The sequence below is a fragment of the Trachemys scripta genome, chromosome 7 (genome assembly GCF_013100865.1).
Source record: "Trachemys scripta elegans isolate TJP31775 chromosome 7, CAS_Tse_1.0, whole genome shotgun sequence".
Classification (NCBI taxonomy): domain Eukaryota; kingdom Metazoa; phylum Chordata; order Testudines; family Emydidae; genus Trachemys; species Trachemys scripta.
In genome coordinates this window covers 1,782,099-1,797,462 of record NC_048304.1, presented here as the reverse complement: position 1 = coordinate 1,797,462, position 15,364 = coordinate 1,782,099, and the positions used below count along the sequence as shown (strand labels likewise).

General features: G+C 45.6%; 2 protein-coding genes across 2 annotated transcripts; both read right to left on the bottom strand.

Moving 5' to 3' along the window:
• Window positions 1-5,543: 5,543 nt before the first annotated feature.
• Window positions 5,544-6,766, bottom strand: HTD2 (hydroxyacyl-thioester dehydratase type 2). Its single transcript, XM_034776768.1, has one exon. It carries the CDS (start codon window positions 6,733-6,735, stop codon window positions 6,220-6,222), a length of 516 nt encoding a protein of 171 aa, XP_034632659.1. The 5' UTR covers window positions 6,736-6,766; the 3' UTR covers window positions 5,544-6,219.
• Window positions 6,703-14,955, bottom strand: RPP14 (ribonuclease P/MRP subunit p14). Its single transcript, XM_034776769.1, has 5 exons — window positions 14,827-14,955; window positions 14,647-14,731; window positions 12,842-12,918; window positions 7,623-7,701; window positions 6,703-6,839 (listed from the first exon to the last, which is right to left on the bottom strand). The coding sequence occupies exons 1-5, from the start codon at window positions 14,922-14,924 to the stop codon at window positions 6,783-6,785; spliced, it is 396 nt and encodes a 131-aa protein (XP_034632660.1). The 5' UTR covers window positions 14,925-14,955; the 3' UTR covers window positions 6,703-6,782.
• Window positions 14,956-15,364: the final 409 nt, after the last annotated feature.

Sequence of the window (15,364 nt, the reverse complement as noted above, 5' to 3'; positions counted from 1 at the left end):
TAGCAAAGAGGCTGATTGTGATCAGCACTATATACAAAGGTACAAAGGACAAAGGTAGTGAGGACATTTGGGAAATAGCCTCTTGCAGCAATACCAACTGGAAGTGATGAAGTCGATCGTGTGAGGAAATCCTGCTAATTAATCACACAGTGTGTATCAGCAGCCTTCCCCCCCCCTCAGCACGGCCGCGGGTTAAACTTACAGCAGTTGTCCTTTGCCATTGGTATTTACTTGTCACTGAAATAGGTTAAATAATCATGGCTAGAGGATAACAGTAATGTTTACACACAAGTCATTTGAAATCTTGGCAGGGAGGGGGGAGCAGTCCAGGAGCTCTCATGAATTCACTATCAAAACAGCTCCTCCACTACTTTGGGATGTGTTTTTTTTTTTTTTTTTTGCGTGGGTGAGCATGGTAGGGAAACAAAGAGCCAGACGCAGGAAAGAATAAAATTATTGAACATCTCTAATATACTCAGAGGAAGATCTCTTTATGCATATACAGTAAATTCGGTCCTATGCAGCTGGTCAGGCCAAAACCTATGCACCACTTGAGTCCCACATAAGACCTTAAAAACAAGGCTTAGATGTGCACAGGTCTTGTTCTGTCCCTCTGCACTGAGATGAATTTCACTGTTATAGAATGAGTGTAATGAGCATTTAGAGTAAAACAGTAGTAGATGTGGACCTCAAAAAAAGCGAACATCCTTCTGGGATGTATTAGCAGGAGTGTTGTAAGTAAGACACGAGAAGTAATTCTTCCACTCTACTCTGCGTTGATTAGGCCTCAACTGGAATGTTGTGTCCAGTTCTGGGTGCCACATTTCAGGAAGGATGTGGACAAATTGGAGAGAGTCCAGAGAAAAGCGGCAAAAATTATTAAAGGTCTAGAAAACATGACCTATGAGGAAAGATTGAAAAACTTGGATTTGTTTAGTCTGGAAAAGAGAAGACGGGGGGGACACGATAACAGTTTTCAAGTATGTAAAAGGTTGTTACAAAGAGGAGGAAGAAAAATTGTTTTTCTTAACCTCTGAGGATAGAACAAGAAGCAATGGGCTTAAATTGCAGCAAGGGAGACATAAGGAAAAATTTCCTAACTGTCAGGGTGGTTAAGCACTGGAATAAATTGCCTAGGGAGCTTGAGGAATCTCCATCATTGGAGATTTTTAAGAACAGGTTAGACAAACACCTGTCAGGAATGGTCTAGATAATACTTAGTCCTGCTACTAGTGCAGGGGACTAGACTAGGGCTTGGTCTACACTACCCGCCCCAATTCGAACTAAGGTACGCAACTTCAGCTACGTGAATAACGTAGCTGAAGTCGAAGTACCTTAGTTCGAACTTACCTTGGTCCACACGCGGCAGGCAGGCTCCCCCGTCGACTCCGCGGTACTCCTCTCGCCGAGCTGGAGTACCGCAGTCGACGGCAAGCACTTCCGGGTTCGACTTATCGCGTCCAGACTAGACGCGATAAGTCGAACCCAGAACTTCGATTTCCAGCCGTCGAACTAGCTGGTAAGTGTAGCCAAGGCCTAGATGACCTCTCGAGGTCTCTTCCAGTTCTATGATTCTATGATCCTGATATACATCATTACCCACCTACCTGAGAAATAAGATGATCAATCGGTATTTGTCAGCTATAAATCACTTTGCTAAAGTACAAACAACGCGAGCTGTCTGGCACTACATTGGATTATATGGAAGTTTAATAAAGATTCACTTACAGTGCCATAAGAAAATTAGAGCATTTGCACAGTGAGCTATCACAGAAGTTATGGTCTCAATGACAGAAAAAAACCAGGAAGCTTTTTTTTAAAACACAAGATTTCATACAGCTACTCCACAGAGAATGAAATAGCCAATTTGAACTCAACTTTGCCATCAGTTGTTTAGTTTGATTTTCCCCAGGAGTTTGTTTGCCAAAAGAACATCCTTGAAATAACACAGGACCCTCAATTGTATAAATCTTCCACTTTTGCAGAACATAGCCTTATGTGTGAAGTCTGAATTACTGTAAATTCTTTCCATAGCAACAGTATTGCCTAGCGGAGATCTGGGACTATCAAAATCCTTTGTAGAGCAGACTTCTGTCTGGAGCTACCACCAGAATTCTTTCAGCATCTCTGGTGTCAGATAATGCAGCAATGAAAGTAGTGCTTTCTCTGTATTCTCCTGTTGGGAGTTCTTTAAGGCCTCCCCATATGTACCATAATTAATCTGGGTTTTCATTTACTTTTAAAGGCCTGGGAGCTCTGGCAGTATTTCCTCCCAGCAACCCCCATAATATGAATGATTTTTAGTCTGCACTGGTTTTCCAGAGCATAGTCTGTATCTATACTACATAGACTACATTGGCTTAGCTATGTCCATGTAGCTAAGGTGTCATAACCCCATAGTTTAGATGCAGCCTACACCAATGGAAGGGTTTTTTCCATGTGTTTAGAAACATCACCTCTCTGAACAAAGTCAGTTTTCTTCCATCAACATAGCTGCATTTACACTGAGGGTTTGGTTGGCATAGCTCTGTCAGTCAAGGGTGTGTATTTTTCACACACCCTGACTGTTGTAGCTATGTTGAACTAACTTTTAAGTATAGACCAACCCTAGAAAGCACAGCTTATTTATATGACTGAAATAAGCAACACTTAAAAGTTAGGTTATCAAAGTCATTATTGTTGAAAGCCTAATTTTAAGCTCTTCTCCACAGCAGAGAGGGTGAGTTGTAATTCTTGTCCATGCCCCCAGACTCCCTTAAGCTCTGAAGCAAGACCACCATGACAAAAGGAGTTGGAGGAGCTGAATGTGATGGTATCAGGAGCTACACTGTCAGTTACAAGCTTCAGTGTCAACATTATCAGCTACCAATTTTATTGTAAGCATTCTCAGAATATGCTTATGTATATGAGCTATACACAGAAGCTGAAAGGGCTATTAAAAAGATCTGATGCAAAACAATGCTGATATAGAGTACTAATTATTGCTTGAGTGGAGCGCACAGGAAGAACTACCAGCTGGTTGATGAGCCCTCTTCTCTTTTTAACTTAATTGTCTCTTGTTTTCAAACAGATCACCAGAGATGACAATCTGTCACAAGACAAAAATAAAAGTGTGTTATAGAGAAGTTTAAAAAAGTCTGAACTATCATGGGAGAATAATCAGCAGTGTTTGAGGTTTGAGATTTGACTTCTTTATTACTTCTCATGACACAAGAACTAGGGGTCACCAAATGAAATTAATAGGCAGCAGGTCTAAAACAAATAAAAGGAAGTATTTCTTTACACAACGCACAGTCAACCTGTGGAACTCCTTGCCAGAGGATGTTGTGAAGGCCAAGTCCATAATAGGGTTCAAAAAAGAACTAGATAAATTCATGGAGGCTAGGTCCCTCAATGGCTATTAGACAAGATGGGCAGGAATTTTGTCCCTAGCCTCTGTTTGCCAGAAGCTGGGAATGGGCAACAGGGGATGGATCACTTGATGATTCCCTGTTCTGCTCATTCTCTCTGGGACACCTGGCACTGACCACTGTCGGAAGACAGGATACTGGGCTAGATGGACCCTTGGGTCATTTTTATGTACGCTATTAACTCAGCGGCAAGTTTTACAGCCAAGAAGATATCTACTTTTTCTCTAGCTCCTGAACAGTGAAAAATTCTTCCTTCTGCTTCCTGCCATTTTCTTTTTAGTTGCATCAACAGCAGTTGAAACCGAGATCTGCTCAAAAGTCAGGAAATGACTTGCCTCTGAATAAACTCTTATTTTACTTGTTTCATCTTATAAAGTCACTGATTGTGCAGCTACCTCTTACTTTTACCTTGTTCACAATATTGTCTCTAGGGTGCAGTTTAAAATGTCTTGGCTACCTTTAAAAACTTTTAAAAGAACCAGATGTACATTAAGGGTTCTTGCTATCCTTAAACTACCACTACATTTGGCAGTCACCAATTTTTCAGTCGATTGCCATTTGAACACAGAATTGTGCTGTTTAAACATGACCATTCTTCTGAGTTTTAGATTTAAAACTCAGAAGTGTAGATCAAAGATTTGCTTCGGCTTGAAAGGCTACATTGACTTGTGTGTTTAAAAAATAATCTACTGTAATTTTGATCTATAAAGCCCTTTATGGGACAAGTCTAAAGGCTACCACACCCTCACAGAAGACAGCTGCTACGCTCAAACTGACAGACCCCAGATTTGTATAGTGTGACGTAGGCTTGGTCAGTAGAAAGCTCTTGATTCTGGCAATTGTTCCCTGGGTCCAACAAGCTCACACAGAGTCCAAAGCCCAAGGTCTAAGAATAGATGTTTGCTTTGTTTGTCTCTCCCCAGCATTCTGGCTGCCAGTTCTGTTATTCACAATGTATCATTCTTAATTTAAGCATGCCTAGAGATTTAGAATATATAGATATCATAAACAGACCTGGAATGAGTAACTTTAAGAGAGAAAAGGCACCACAGCTACTAAAGCAGAAGTCAACTAGTGTGCTTTGACTATCCATTGTATCCACAAAAAGTAGGTTATGAGCCAAACTCTGCCATCAGCTCCACAGCACATTGCTCTAGCTTACATTGTATAGATAACACTTAGTCCTGCCTCGAGTGCAGGGGACTGGACTAGAGGACTTCTTGAGATCCCCTCCAGTTCTGTGATTCCTGCAGCTCTGAGAATGGTGTCAGACTTCGCTACTTAGGACAGCCCAGGGTTTGGGGTTAGCATGGGACTTTGGAGACCCCAGGTTTAATTCCCTGCAAATGTCCCATATGACCTTTTGCACATCACAGCCAGTATTTTAAAAGGTATTACACATCAAAATATGATAGGTGCCTAGACACTATGGAAAACCCCACGAGGTGCTTTAGATGTCTAAATACATCTGCAGCTTTAGATGTCTAAATACCTTTAAAAATCTGTCCCCTGGTCTCTTTGGGCCTTACTTCCCCAGCTGAAAAATGGGGATCATAGCACTTCCCTACCTCGCAGGTCTGTTGAGAGCATAAATACATTAAAGTTTAAGAGGCTGCTCAAACACTATGGTACCAGGGGGCAGATGGGCAGATAACTCCCTTGTCAGGGAAATTTAAGGTTACAGCAGCAACCTCATCTATTCTGATCTGATCTAACTCTGCCTGTCTCCCTCATGCACATTTGTCTCCATGTGTTGTCTGAAAGAACACCTACTAAGAACAATTCCTTCTATCTACCCTCTTTCCAAAGCAGATCAAGGCCCAATTTTGATCACACAATAAGCAATTCTGGACTATAAAGGGTTTAGCTCATAAAGCTACCATGTGTAGCCACATGTCTGTAAAGTTCCCTTATAATTTAGGTTTAAGAGTTCCTCTAGTTGTGACAGGTTGCCACATGACATTTAGTTTGTAGTTTAGCAGTGGTAGGAGGTTATCCAAGACCTTTACACAGACCATTTTTGTATGGCCTAATGATAGCCTCAAATCAAATGAGCCCTTCCGCTTGAAAATTAAGTGGAACAATGACTTAATTTGTGAAAGAAACATCAGAGCTACCCTAATAAAGGCAATGGTTGAATAACAAGCTTTTTATTCTTGTAAGTCAGGGGAGAGGATGACATGTGCATGTTTTAATATGAACCCAATGCTGCTTGCTTTATTCACCCACGTAGTCCCTTGGTCTTCAGGGAATTCATAGAAGGGGTGAGAGAGAGATCTGGCCCTTTGCCATATCTAGAACCTCAAACTGAACAAGAGTTCAAAACTCAATACATTAGACATGTGAAATGTGGCACATGTTGTGCAATAGTAACAAGGAACCAAGAGAATACTATATTTATTTATCTGAGATACTTATCTTGGCTCCCTGTTTACTAGTCAGGGGACAGGAATCTCTTGACCAACTCCAGAACATTACGTGAAGTAAACATTTCTTTGTAAAAGGTTCCAGTTAACACTGGGGTTTATTCTGGTGACAGACAGTTGAGCTAGGAAACAGAATAGGCTTGGTTGCACACGATGGTAACAGATGTAAGTATGGATCATACTGATATTTGTGTGTCCTTACAAGCCATCAAAAGTGATGTTTTACATCTCTCACCTACAAGGCACAGCAGCTCTCAAAATTGACAGCAAGCTGTGTCCTTCAAAGTGTTTCTGCAGGCTCTCTCTTACCAAGAGGTGAGGTATCACACATGTGAACCCCCCACATATTTCTGAATTTTACTAAAGAATAAAGCACCATGCAGTCACGAGCGCTGACCTTCTGACACCATGACTTTCACTATCCCTTCCATAACAATCTTTTCACTTTCCTTAACAGTACATGATACTGAAATGTATGCAACAGATCTTTTCAGTCTCGTCACTTCTGCTGCAGCTAAGACTTCTTCTCCAATGTACAAGGGAGCTGGGAAGTGAATTTCCTGAGAAAGAAACACACAACCATAGCCAGGCATTTTAGTACCTATAACTGCTGAAATAAGTCCGTTGATCAAAACTCCATGTACAATTGTTCTCCCAAACCTAGTTCTCTTTGCATAGTCTTCATCCAAATGCAGTGGGTTTGTGTCCCCAGTTAAGTCAGCAAAACTAACAATATCTTTCTGTGTGAAGGCTTTAGTAAGTTCAGCCTTGTCTCCAACCTGTATATGTGAACGCTGAAGAGAGAGAGATCTAAGCAATGAGCTGGCAATGTTTGGTTTTGTCAGGATGGTTCTTTTGAAATCCCCACCAAAAATTCTAGGTCTGAGTAGTGCCAACATCTTGAGCAACTTCTGCTTCTTACAGCCCAACCACGTCTCCGGTGTATTCAATCCAGTAGGAGTTCTCTGCTGTTCCCAGATAACGCAAGGAGAAATGGAGAGGTCTGGTGGGGGGAAAAAATATAACATCACACATACCAAACAATTTCCAGCAGGCAAGATTAAAAAAAAAACAACACAACAAATTCCCCCCATATAAAGCAAAATTAGAGCAACTTAAGCCAACCATGTTATTCAACTATCTCCTTGGAGACCAACTCCAGGTCCCAGACTCAGTTACTGAAAGTTACGTGGCAGAATGAAGTGAAGCATTTCAAAAGGAACAAGCATTGGGCTCTGGAATTCAAGTGCAATGGGGTTTGGAGTGAGTGAGTGACAGTGGGCGAAACATACAAGTTTGAACCCAGATAGGGGCCAAGGACAAACTGTCACGGAAATTAGTTTCCTCAAAAATCTGTTAACGAGATCTACTACAGTGAGGTCAGGTCTGATATGTAAAGTGATGAAACTCAGACACAAGAGTCTAGTTTTATAAGATCGCATCTATGTGGGCCCCCAAAAGGAAAGACTATTCACAGCATCTACTTCCTTTCAGACAACCTCAGATATGACAACAGGTGATTGTTACAACCACCGTACAATATAAAGAGAGACCTGGACATGACAATTTAAGTCGACTGAATTTCAGTAATTATAAGACAGACCGATTCAATCTCTCACCAATCTGTTTCACACCCATCCTTAAGGGTATTTAACTCTAAAACGGATCCGGTTTTACACAAGTAAGCCATGTCTCTATTAAGAGGTTCTATGAACTTGAGTAGGCTGAGTAACCCTAAAGAGGACTAAAATTCAGGGGCAGGTCCCGGAGTTCCCCAGGGCTTTACCTGTATCACTCTGAAAGCACACTTCCTGTTCTGGTAGGAGCCCAGCAGTGTTAGAGCACTCCACAGCTTGACAAGGCCACTAAATTATGACAACATTAAATATATTATTAGGATTCACATGCCTCAAAGGTTTTGCTGCTGGGTATACAGCTTAAATAGAGATTCCCTAAACAAAAGGAATAATGAACTCCCAACTGCAATTTCATCAGTAGGCTCTGGTGATAAGTTTGTGACAATTCCCCTTCAGTGTAGTTTGTCTTATCTATGGTTTGAAGTATTTAATACAATCAATGCTCATGGGTTTTTCCTTTGTCAAACCCTTTTTTAATGGGCCTGTTTCCTGAACCGCTCTTCCTGTGCCTTTAGTTTCCTTCCCTTCCCCATCCCCAATAGCTTCCATTCATCTTTAGTGCCCTAATCTCCCAGCTGCTCCTGACCTCTTCCCACAGCAAGGGATAACAGACACAGGTTTCAGTACTACATCATCCACTCCTGGTCATTTTATGTTTTAAGACAGGAACACTGTATGGATCCATGTTTATCGTCTCACTAAGTACGTATTAAGTTTGCTCAATTTAAGTAAAAAGATGTTTTAGTCTTTAACCTCCAGCCCTGCATACTCAGCCTAGCAAAATCAAGCTGGGTTCTTTCTAGGTCATGCATGATCATCAGTAAGAGATTCTGTGGGCCCAATTTTCCTTTCAGTGTCATCTGAGCAACCCTATTGCCATCAACTGATTAAGCACGGGTGTAACTGATTGGCCCTGGAACCAGGGCTTTGGAGCGGAGCCTGGAGCTGGAGCGCGGAGCAGGTCCGGAGCAGTGGAGCTGCAGGTTTTTGCCTGGAGCTGGAGCGGAGCCGGAGCACAGCTCCAAAGCCCTGCCTGGAACGCAGGAACCAATTCTGTTGACGCACAAGTAACACTATCTAATTCACTCTAACCTGCATTGGCTCTGCAGATGTAACTAGTACTGAACACTTACTTCCGTAACTAAACGCAGCAGATAGGACTACACACAAGCAGCAGCTCTGTCAAGACGTTGTGAGGTTTACGCATCTTCGTCACTTCTTAGACCAGTGTGTCATTTTAACTATTCTGGACCAGTCACATTTTTGTGGTCTCTGAGTCAAAAGATAGTTTAAACCCACAAATGCCAATGGAAATTTGTTGTGTTTCAGGTGGTTTCTTAGTCTGCCTTTTTACTGCTCTTTTGATTCCTAGTGCTTTGCCATTTTTCTTAGGGTTTGTCTACACTGGCAATTTACAGCACTTTCTCGCTCAGGGAGGTGAACTCCCCCCCCCGAGCTCAGCAAGTTTCAGCGCTGTAAAGCGCCAGTGTAGACATTGCACTAGCACTGGAAGCTACGCCCCTCGTGGAGGTGGGTTTTACAGGACGCCGGGAGAGCTCTCTCCCGACGCCAGGGCCGGCTCTAGGCACCAGCAAACCAAGCACGTGCTTGGGGCGGCACATTTTTAGGGGTGGCATTCCAGCCAGCCCCCTTTTTTTTTGCTTGGGGCGGCACACCTAGAGCCGGCCCTGGCAGCAGCAGCGCGTCCTGCACGGGCTGGGGGCGCGCCCCAGGGCTGCTGCGGTTCGCGTCAGGGAGCAGCGCCCGCACCGTATGGCCAGGTGGGCTCTGAGCGCAGGGCACCTGGGCTGGGGGCCGCCGCCCCATGGGGCGCATGGAGCTGCCTGCAGGTGCCGCAGGGCGACCGCCCCCCAGCGCTGCAGCCGGGGCTGGGTGAAGCAGCCCGAGCCACCCAGGGACTGCAGCAGGGAAGCCAGGATCAGCAGCAGCAGGGCCATAGTGGGGACCGGTGCCCGGGGTGCTGCCATGCGGGGCCGCGTCCTGCTCTCCGGGGCTCCGCTCCCTCTGGGGCTGCCCTGCCCCGGCTCCTCAGCCCCCTACTGGGATGGTCCCCCGGCTCTGCCCTCCCGGGTCCGGCCGGTCCTGGAGGCAGGAGCCCCGGCTGGAGGGACCCTGAGCTGAGGCGCGGCCCGGGAGCCCCGCTGCTTACCCCAACCCTGCCACCGCCGGACCGGCTGGAGATGAAGGGGCAGCGGGCGGAGTCAGCACTGGTGGGGGGAAGCCCAGGGCTGGGGCAGCAGGGAGTGCGGGTGGGATGGGGGAGGAAAGCCCAGAGTTGGGGCATCAGGGGGTGAGGGTGGGGGGAGAGCCCAGGGCTGGGGTGGCAGGGAGGTGTAGGGGGAGCCCAGGGCTGGGACGGGACGGGTGGCAGCCAAAAATTTTTTTGCTTGGGGCGGCAAAAAACCTAGAGCCGGCCCTGCCCAACGCTGTGCCGCGACCACACAAGGCACGTGGAAGTGCTGCTGCGACAGCACCTTAGCACTGCCAGTGTGGACTAGCCCTAAGTAGTACATGATTACTCCTAAGTTATTTAGTGCTTTACATCAAAAAGTCTTAAAGTGCTTTATAAAGCTGCTCACTTATCCTCATTTTACAGATGGGGACCCCATTACAGAGAAATTAAGTAACTTACTCATGGGCACAGAGCAAGTCAGTGGCAGAGTCAGGATCAGAGACAAACGTTCAACACCCTTGCTCTAACTTCTAGACTCTAAATTAGGCAGCCCTCATATTATTAATGTTGAAAGATAACAGGGATGTAAAGACTGCTCTGAAAGGCAAGTTACTATATTTCACACCTTAAAAAGGCTTTTCACAGAGCTTTTTAAAATGGAGAGGAATCATTTACAGTTTTGCTCCACACCTAATCATCTTTCACTTCAAGCGCCAGGCACATTCTTCCCCCTGCCTCTTCTAACCCATCACAGTGTGTACCTTCAAAAACCCAAAACAAAAGACAATATGCTATACACATAATTCTCCCCGAGGAGAGGCTGAGAAGAGAATAAACCATGTCATTTAATGCACTCAAATACCATGGTGATGAGGGCAGTACAAGAATACAGTACAGACTATCTAGAGGCCAATAAGGCTATAAGTGTCAGACTTTTAAGGAGCCACTTGATAATTGAGAGTGAAAAAGCTCCCTCTTTCAGCAATGGATTGTCTCCTATCAGTGAAGGATGAAGCGTCTACCAATTCTGGGCCAGGTGGCCCCCTAGGTATCTCTTGAAATTCAAGCACAGTTAGGAGAAAAAAAAAAAATACTCCTGAGTGATCACTAAGCAGCATTCACATACATCCCAGAAACACACAAGAATCATAGAATCGTAGGACTGGAAGGGACCTCGAGAGGCCACCTAGTCCAGTCCCCTGCACTCCTGGCAGGACTAAGTATTATCTAAGACAGCGGCTCTCAAACGTCATTGCATCGTGACCCCACTTCTGACAACAAAAATCACTACACAACCCCAGGAAGGGGAACTGAAGTCTGAGCCCATCCAAGCCCCGCCACCCTAGGCTAGGGGGGCCAAAGCTGAAGACCAAGCACTTCTGCCCTGGGCGGGGGGCATACAACTTTAGCCCTGGGTGGTGGGGCTTGGGCTTCAGACTTGCTGGGGCCCAGGGACATCACCAGCCTTGGTGACCCCATTAAAATGGGGTCCCGACCCACAGTTTGAGAATCCCTGATCTAATACCATCCCTGACAGGTGTTTGTCTAAGCTGCTCTTAAAAATCTCCAGTGATGGAGATTCCACAACCTCCCTGGGCAATTTATTCCAGTGCTTAACCACCCTGACAGGACGTTTTTCTTAATGTGCAACCTAAACTGCCTTAGCTGCAATTTAAGCCTGTTGCTTCTTGTCCTATCCTCAGAGGTTAATGAGAACAATTTTTCTTCCTCCTCCTTTTACATACTTGAAAACTGTTATGTCCCCCCTCAGTCTTCTCTTCTCCAGATTAAAGAAACGCAATTTTTCCAATCTTCCCTCACAGATCATGTTTTTCTACACTTATCCTTTTTGTTGCTTTTCTCTGGACTTCCTCCAATTTGTCCACATCTTTCCTGAAATGTGGCGACCAGAACTGGACACAATACTCCAGTTGAGGCCTAATTAGCACGGAGTAGAGTGGAAGAATTACTTCTTGTGTCTTGTTTACAACACTCCTGCTAATACATCCCAGAATGATGGTTGCTTTTTTGCAACAGCGTTACACTGTTGACTCTCAGTTAGCTTGTGATCCACTATGACCTCCAGATTCTGTTCTGCAGTACTCCTTCCTAGGCAGTCATTTCCCATGTTGTATCTGCGCCACTGATTGCTCCTTCCTAAGTGGAGTAATTTGCATTTGTTCTTATTGAATTTCATCCTATTTAGTTCAGATTGTTTCTCCAGTTTGTCCAGATCATTTTGAATTTTAATCCTATCCTCCAAAGGACTTGCAACTCCTCCCAACTTGGAATTGTCTACAAATTTTATAAGTGTACTCTCTATGCCATCATCTAAATCACTGATGAAGATATTGAACAGAACTGGACCCAGAACTGACCCCTACAAGGTCCCAATCAACATGCTCTTCCATCTAAGTTGTATTTCCCTAGTTTGTTTATGAAAAGGTCATGCAAGACCTGTTAGTCTCTAAGGTGCCACAAGTACTCCTGTTCTTCTTCATGCAAGACAGTATCAAAAGCCTTACTGAAGTCAAGATACACCAAATCTACCGTTTCCCCCCCATCCACAAGGCTTGTTACCCTGTCAAAGAATGCAACAGACAAACAGGTTTAGAAAATCTGACTCATGAGGCAACATTAAAAAATCCAGGCATGTTTAGTCTTGGGAAAAGACGACTGAAGGGCAACCTGATAACAATCAACTATGTTAAGGGCTGTTATAAAGAGGACAGTGAGCGATTGTTCTCCCTGTCTACTTAAGGTAGAAGTAGTTGTGATGAGCTTAATCTGCTGCAAGAAAGATTTACCAGTAGGTTAGATATTAGAAATAACTTTCTAACTAGAAGGGTAGTTAAGCACTGGAACAGACTTCCAAGTAAGGTTGTGGACTCTCCATCACTGGAGATTTTTAAGAACAAGCTGGACAAACACCTGTCAGGTATGGTCTAGGTTTACTTGGTCCGGCCTCAGTGCAGGGGCTAGATTTGAAGAATTCCCAAGGTCCCTTCCAGCCCTGCATTTCTATGAAATCACAGCTATTATTTTCTCTCTTATTTTGATAGGAAACTATCAGAAGTTGTAAGCTCGTTATTTTCAAATTAAAGGTTATTTATACATCTTACACAATTCCATGTTGGTACTTGCAAGGTACTATATATGCAATCAGTGTCTTACCTGCTGGGAACTCTTAGTATTGCAGACAGGGTTTTTTCCTCATATGTTAAGACATCAACAGGCAAGGCTGCACCAACCTATGCACAAATAGGGCACTACTGTTAAATCAATATTAGTCACTGCTTTAACACCAGTTTATGAACATATGATTTCCATGTTCTCCAACTGAAAATATTATTTTTAGAGCAACTTTGTAATACCCAGCTCTTATACAGCCCTTTTCATTCGCAGATCTCAAAGCACTTGGCATCATTAGCACCATTTTACAGCTGGCAAAACTCAGACAAAGAGGTGATATGACTTGTCCCACCTCACCCAGTAAATCAGTGGCAGAGCCAGGAATAAAACCTAGGACCTCTTGAGTTCCAGTCCAGTCGGCCATATTCCCTCCTGCTGTTTTCCCTTTGAAGCTCCACTGCAGCAGGAGCACTGACACTGGGACTTAAAGGGAAATGGCTGTTTTCACACCCAGCTCAGTGACTGTCAGATAGCACTGGAGCAGGCTGATAGGAGGTACATTAAGGCTCCTAGTTCAGTGTCTTGAACTTAAAAGCCAAAGTCTATGAAACAGCAAAAAGCAGGGAGAGAAGGGCTCTGAGGGAGCACGAGGGACATCATTTTAAATTGTTTCTTCCTTTCCCTTTATGCCCCATGAACCAAGCCTCCTTCCTGCTCACTTTCAGCTCTGGCTTCCTAGTCAGAATTCTAATTCGGGTAATACTATGGCTCCTCTTCAGACGGTATAAATCTTTCGCCCTCACTAAATTATGTTTTCTAATGGAAAGGATGAGCTAGAATCACTCATTAGGCCACGAACCTAGAGAATCACCAACGTTTTGGTCATCTTTTGAGGGACCCCATCCACATACTGACCCACCCTGACCATTTAGCTTCAGAGAGCTTCCAGAATCACCCGTTTGCAATTCTGGGTGAAACAGCTTCCACACTGAGAAGTCAATTAGTCAGAATTCTTTGCCCTGCTAAAATTAATGTTAGGTCAGATGAATCGTGTATGCAGCATAAGAAACTTCAGGGTTCAGGAAACTTTGAATACACATCAGAATAGCAGTGAAGATGGGATTTTCATATCTTTGCCTACTGAAACAGAAGAATTGTAACATTTACTACCATTGTTAAAAGCAGCCTGAAGTTTACAGATTTAAAACAAACAAACAAAGCATAATCATAGGCCGTGGCTACACTTGAAACTTCAAAGGGCTGCTGCAGGAGCGCTCCCGCGGCAGCACTTTGAAGTGCGAGTGTGGTCGCGTGCCAGCGCTGCAGGTACTCCACCGCCACGAGGGGATTAGCTTACAGCGCTGGGAGCATTGGCTCCCAGCACTGGGGCACTGTTTACACTGGCGCTTTACAGCGCTGTAACTTGCTGCGCTCAGGGGGGTGTTTTCTCACACCCCTGAGCAAGAAAGTCGCAGCGCTGTAAATCACCAGGGTAGCCATAGCCCTAGCGCGGTATATAAAGAACAAGGTGCCGAAAGATCAGGCTCCGCCATTCAGCAGCACACTCTCCTAGACTTTCCATTTGAAATAATGGTTTGTAAAGTCAGTGCTATTGATTTAAGGATGTGGTGATTCTGCATCATGTGCAATCTTCAAGTGGAGAGAGGGGCTCAACTCAACTCAGAGTTATGGGCTTGATCCATAAATTATTAGATGAAGTTCTTTGGCCATTATTATGCAGGAGCTTTGACTAGAAACTAGAGCATCCTAAGGGTTGCTTCTGGACCCTGAAAACAAAAGTCAATGAATTCAGACACCAGTCAGTCACAGGGCCGACGCGCTCCTACCTCCCCATGTAACTCCTTCAGTGCGGAAATAACCAGTTGCTTGAAATGAGCAGCATTCAGTCGAATCCCACCTTCCTGGAACTCTCTGAAACGAACCAGGTTTACAGAAAGTCGGGTTAGTCGGCGCTACTCCTGGCCGAGTGGCTCTGGGCTTTGCAAAGGGGGAGGGGCGGCGCTCACAAGCAAACCCGCAGGTAGTGGTGTCCGGACGCGTTCCTGACAACCAGTCTGTCAAACGCCGCAGGCGGGGGCCCCCGCCCCGCCCCTAGCTCCGCCATGCCGGGACAGGCCGCCGCGCGCGCTGGCCACGCCCCGGTACGCTGCAGGCGGGGCCCCGGGCTGGGAGACGCGCCGGGGGAGGGGGGGACCCGGAGCCGGGCTCCCCCTGCAGCCAGCGGCGGGCGCGTGGGCGCTGCTCCCGGCAGAGCGGCGCGCGCCTGTCCCGCAGCGGCGAGCTCTGCTCTGCGCACGCGCGGCGCCGGGCCGGGAGCGCCACAGAGGCGCGGGGTGACGGGCTCTGGCTAGGCCCGCCCAGCCGACGGGGGGGAATTGGACCGAACCGGCCCCGCGCTTCCAGCGTTCCCAAACCCGCGCGCCGCGGCCGCTTTCTTAGGTCACAGTGGAGAAGCGGATCTGTCCGCCCCACCGACCAATCAGCGAGCAGCTCCTCCTCCTCCTCGTGGCCAATAGGGGACACGGCCCGCCCCCTACGGCGTCC

What these genes read in the sequence shown, in the direction of transcription:
- RPP14 (XM_034776769.1), bottom strand. Translation starts at nt 14,924, where the DNA reads ATGGCGGAGCTAGGGGCGGGGCGGGGGCCCCCGCCTGCGGCGTTTGAC. An exon ending in CACTACCTGCGGGTTTGCTT is followed by an intron (nt 14,732 to 14,826) that starts GTGAGCGCCGCC and finishes GGTTCGTTTCAG; the next exon opens with AGAGTTCCAGGAAGGTGGGA. An exon ending in TGAAGGAGTTACATGGGGAG is followed by an intron (nt 12,919 to 14,646) that starts GTAGGAGCGCGT and finishes ATTTGTGCATAG; the next exon opens with GTTGGTGCAGCCTTGCCTGT.
- HTD2 (XM_034776768.1), bottom strand. Translation starts at nt 6,735, where the DNA reads ATGTTGGCACTACTCAGACCTAGAATTTTTGGTGGGGATTTCAAAAGA.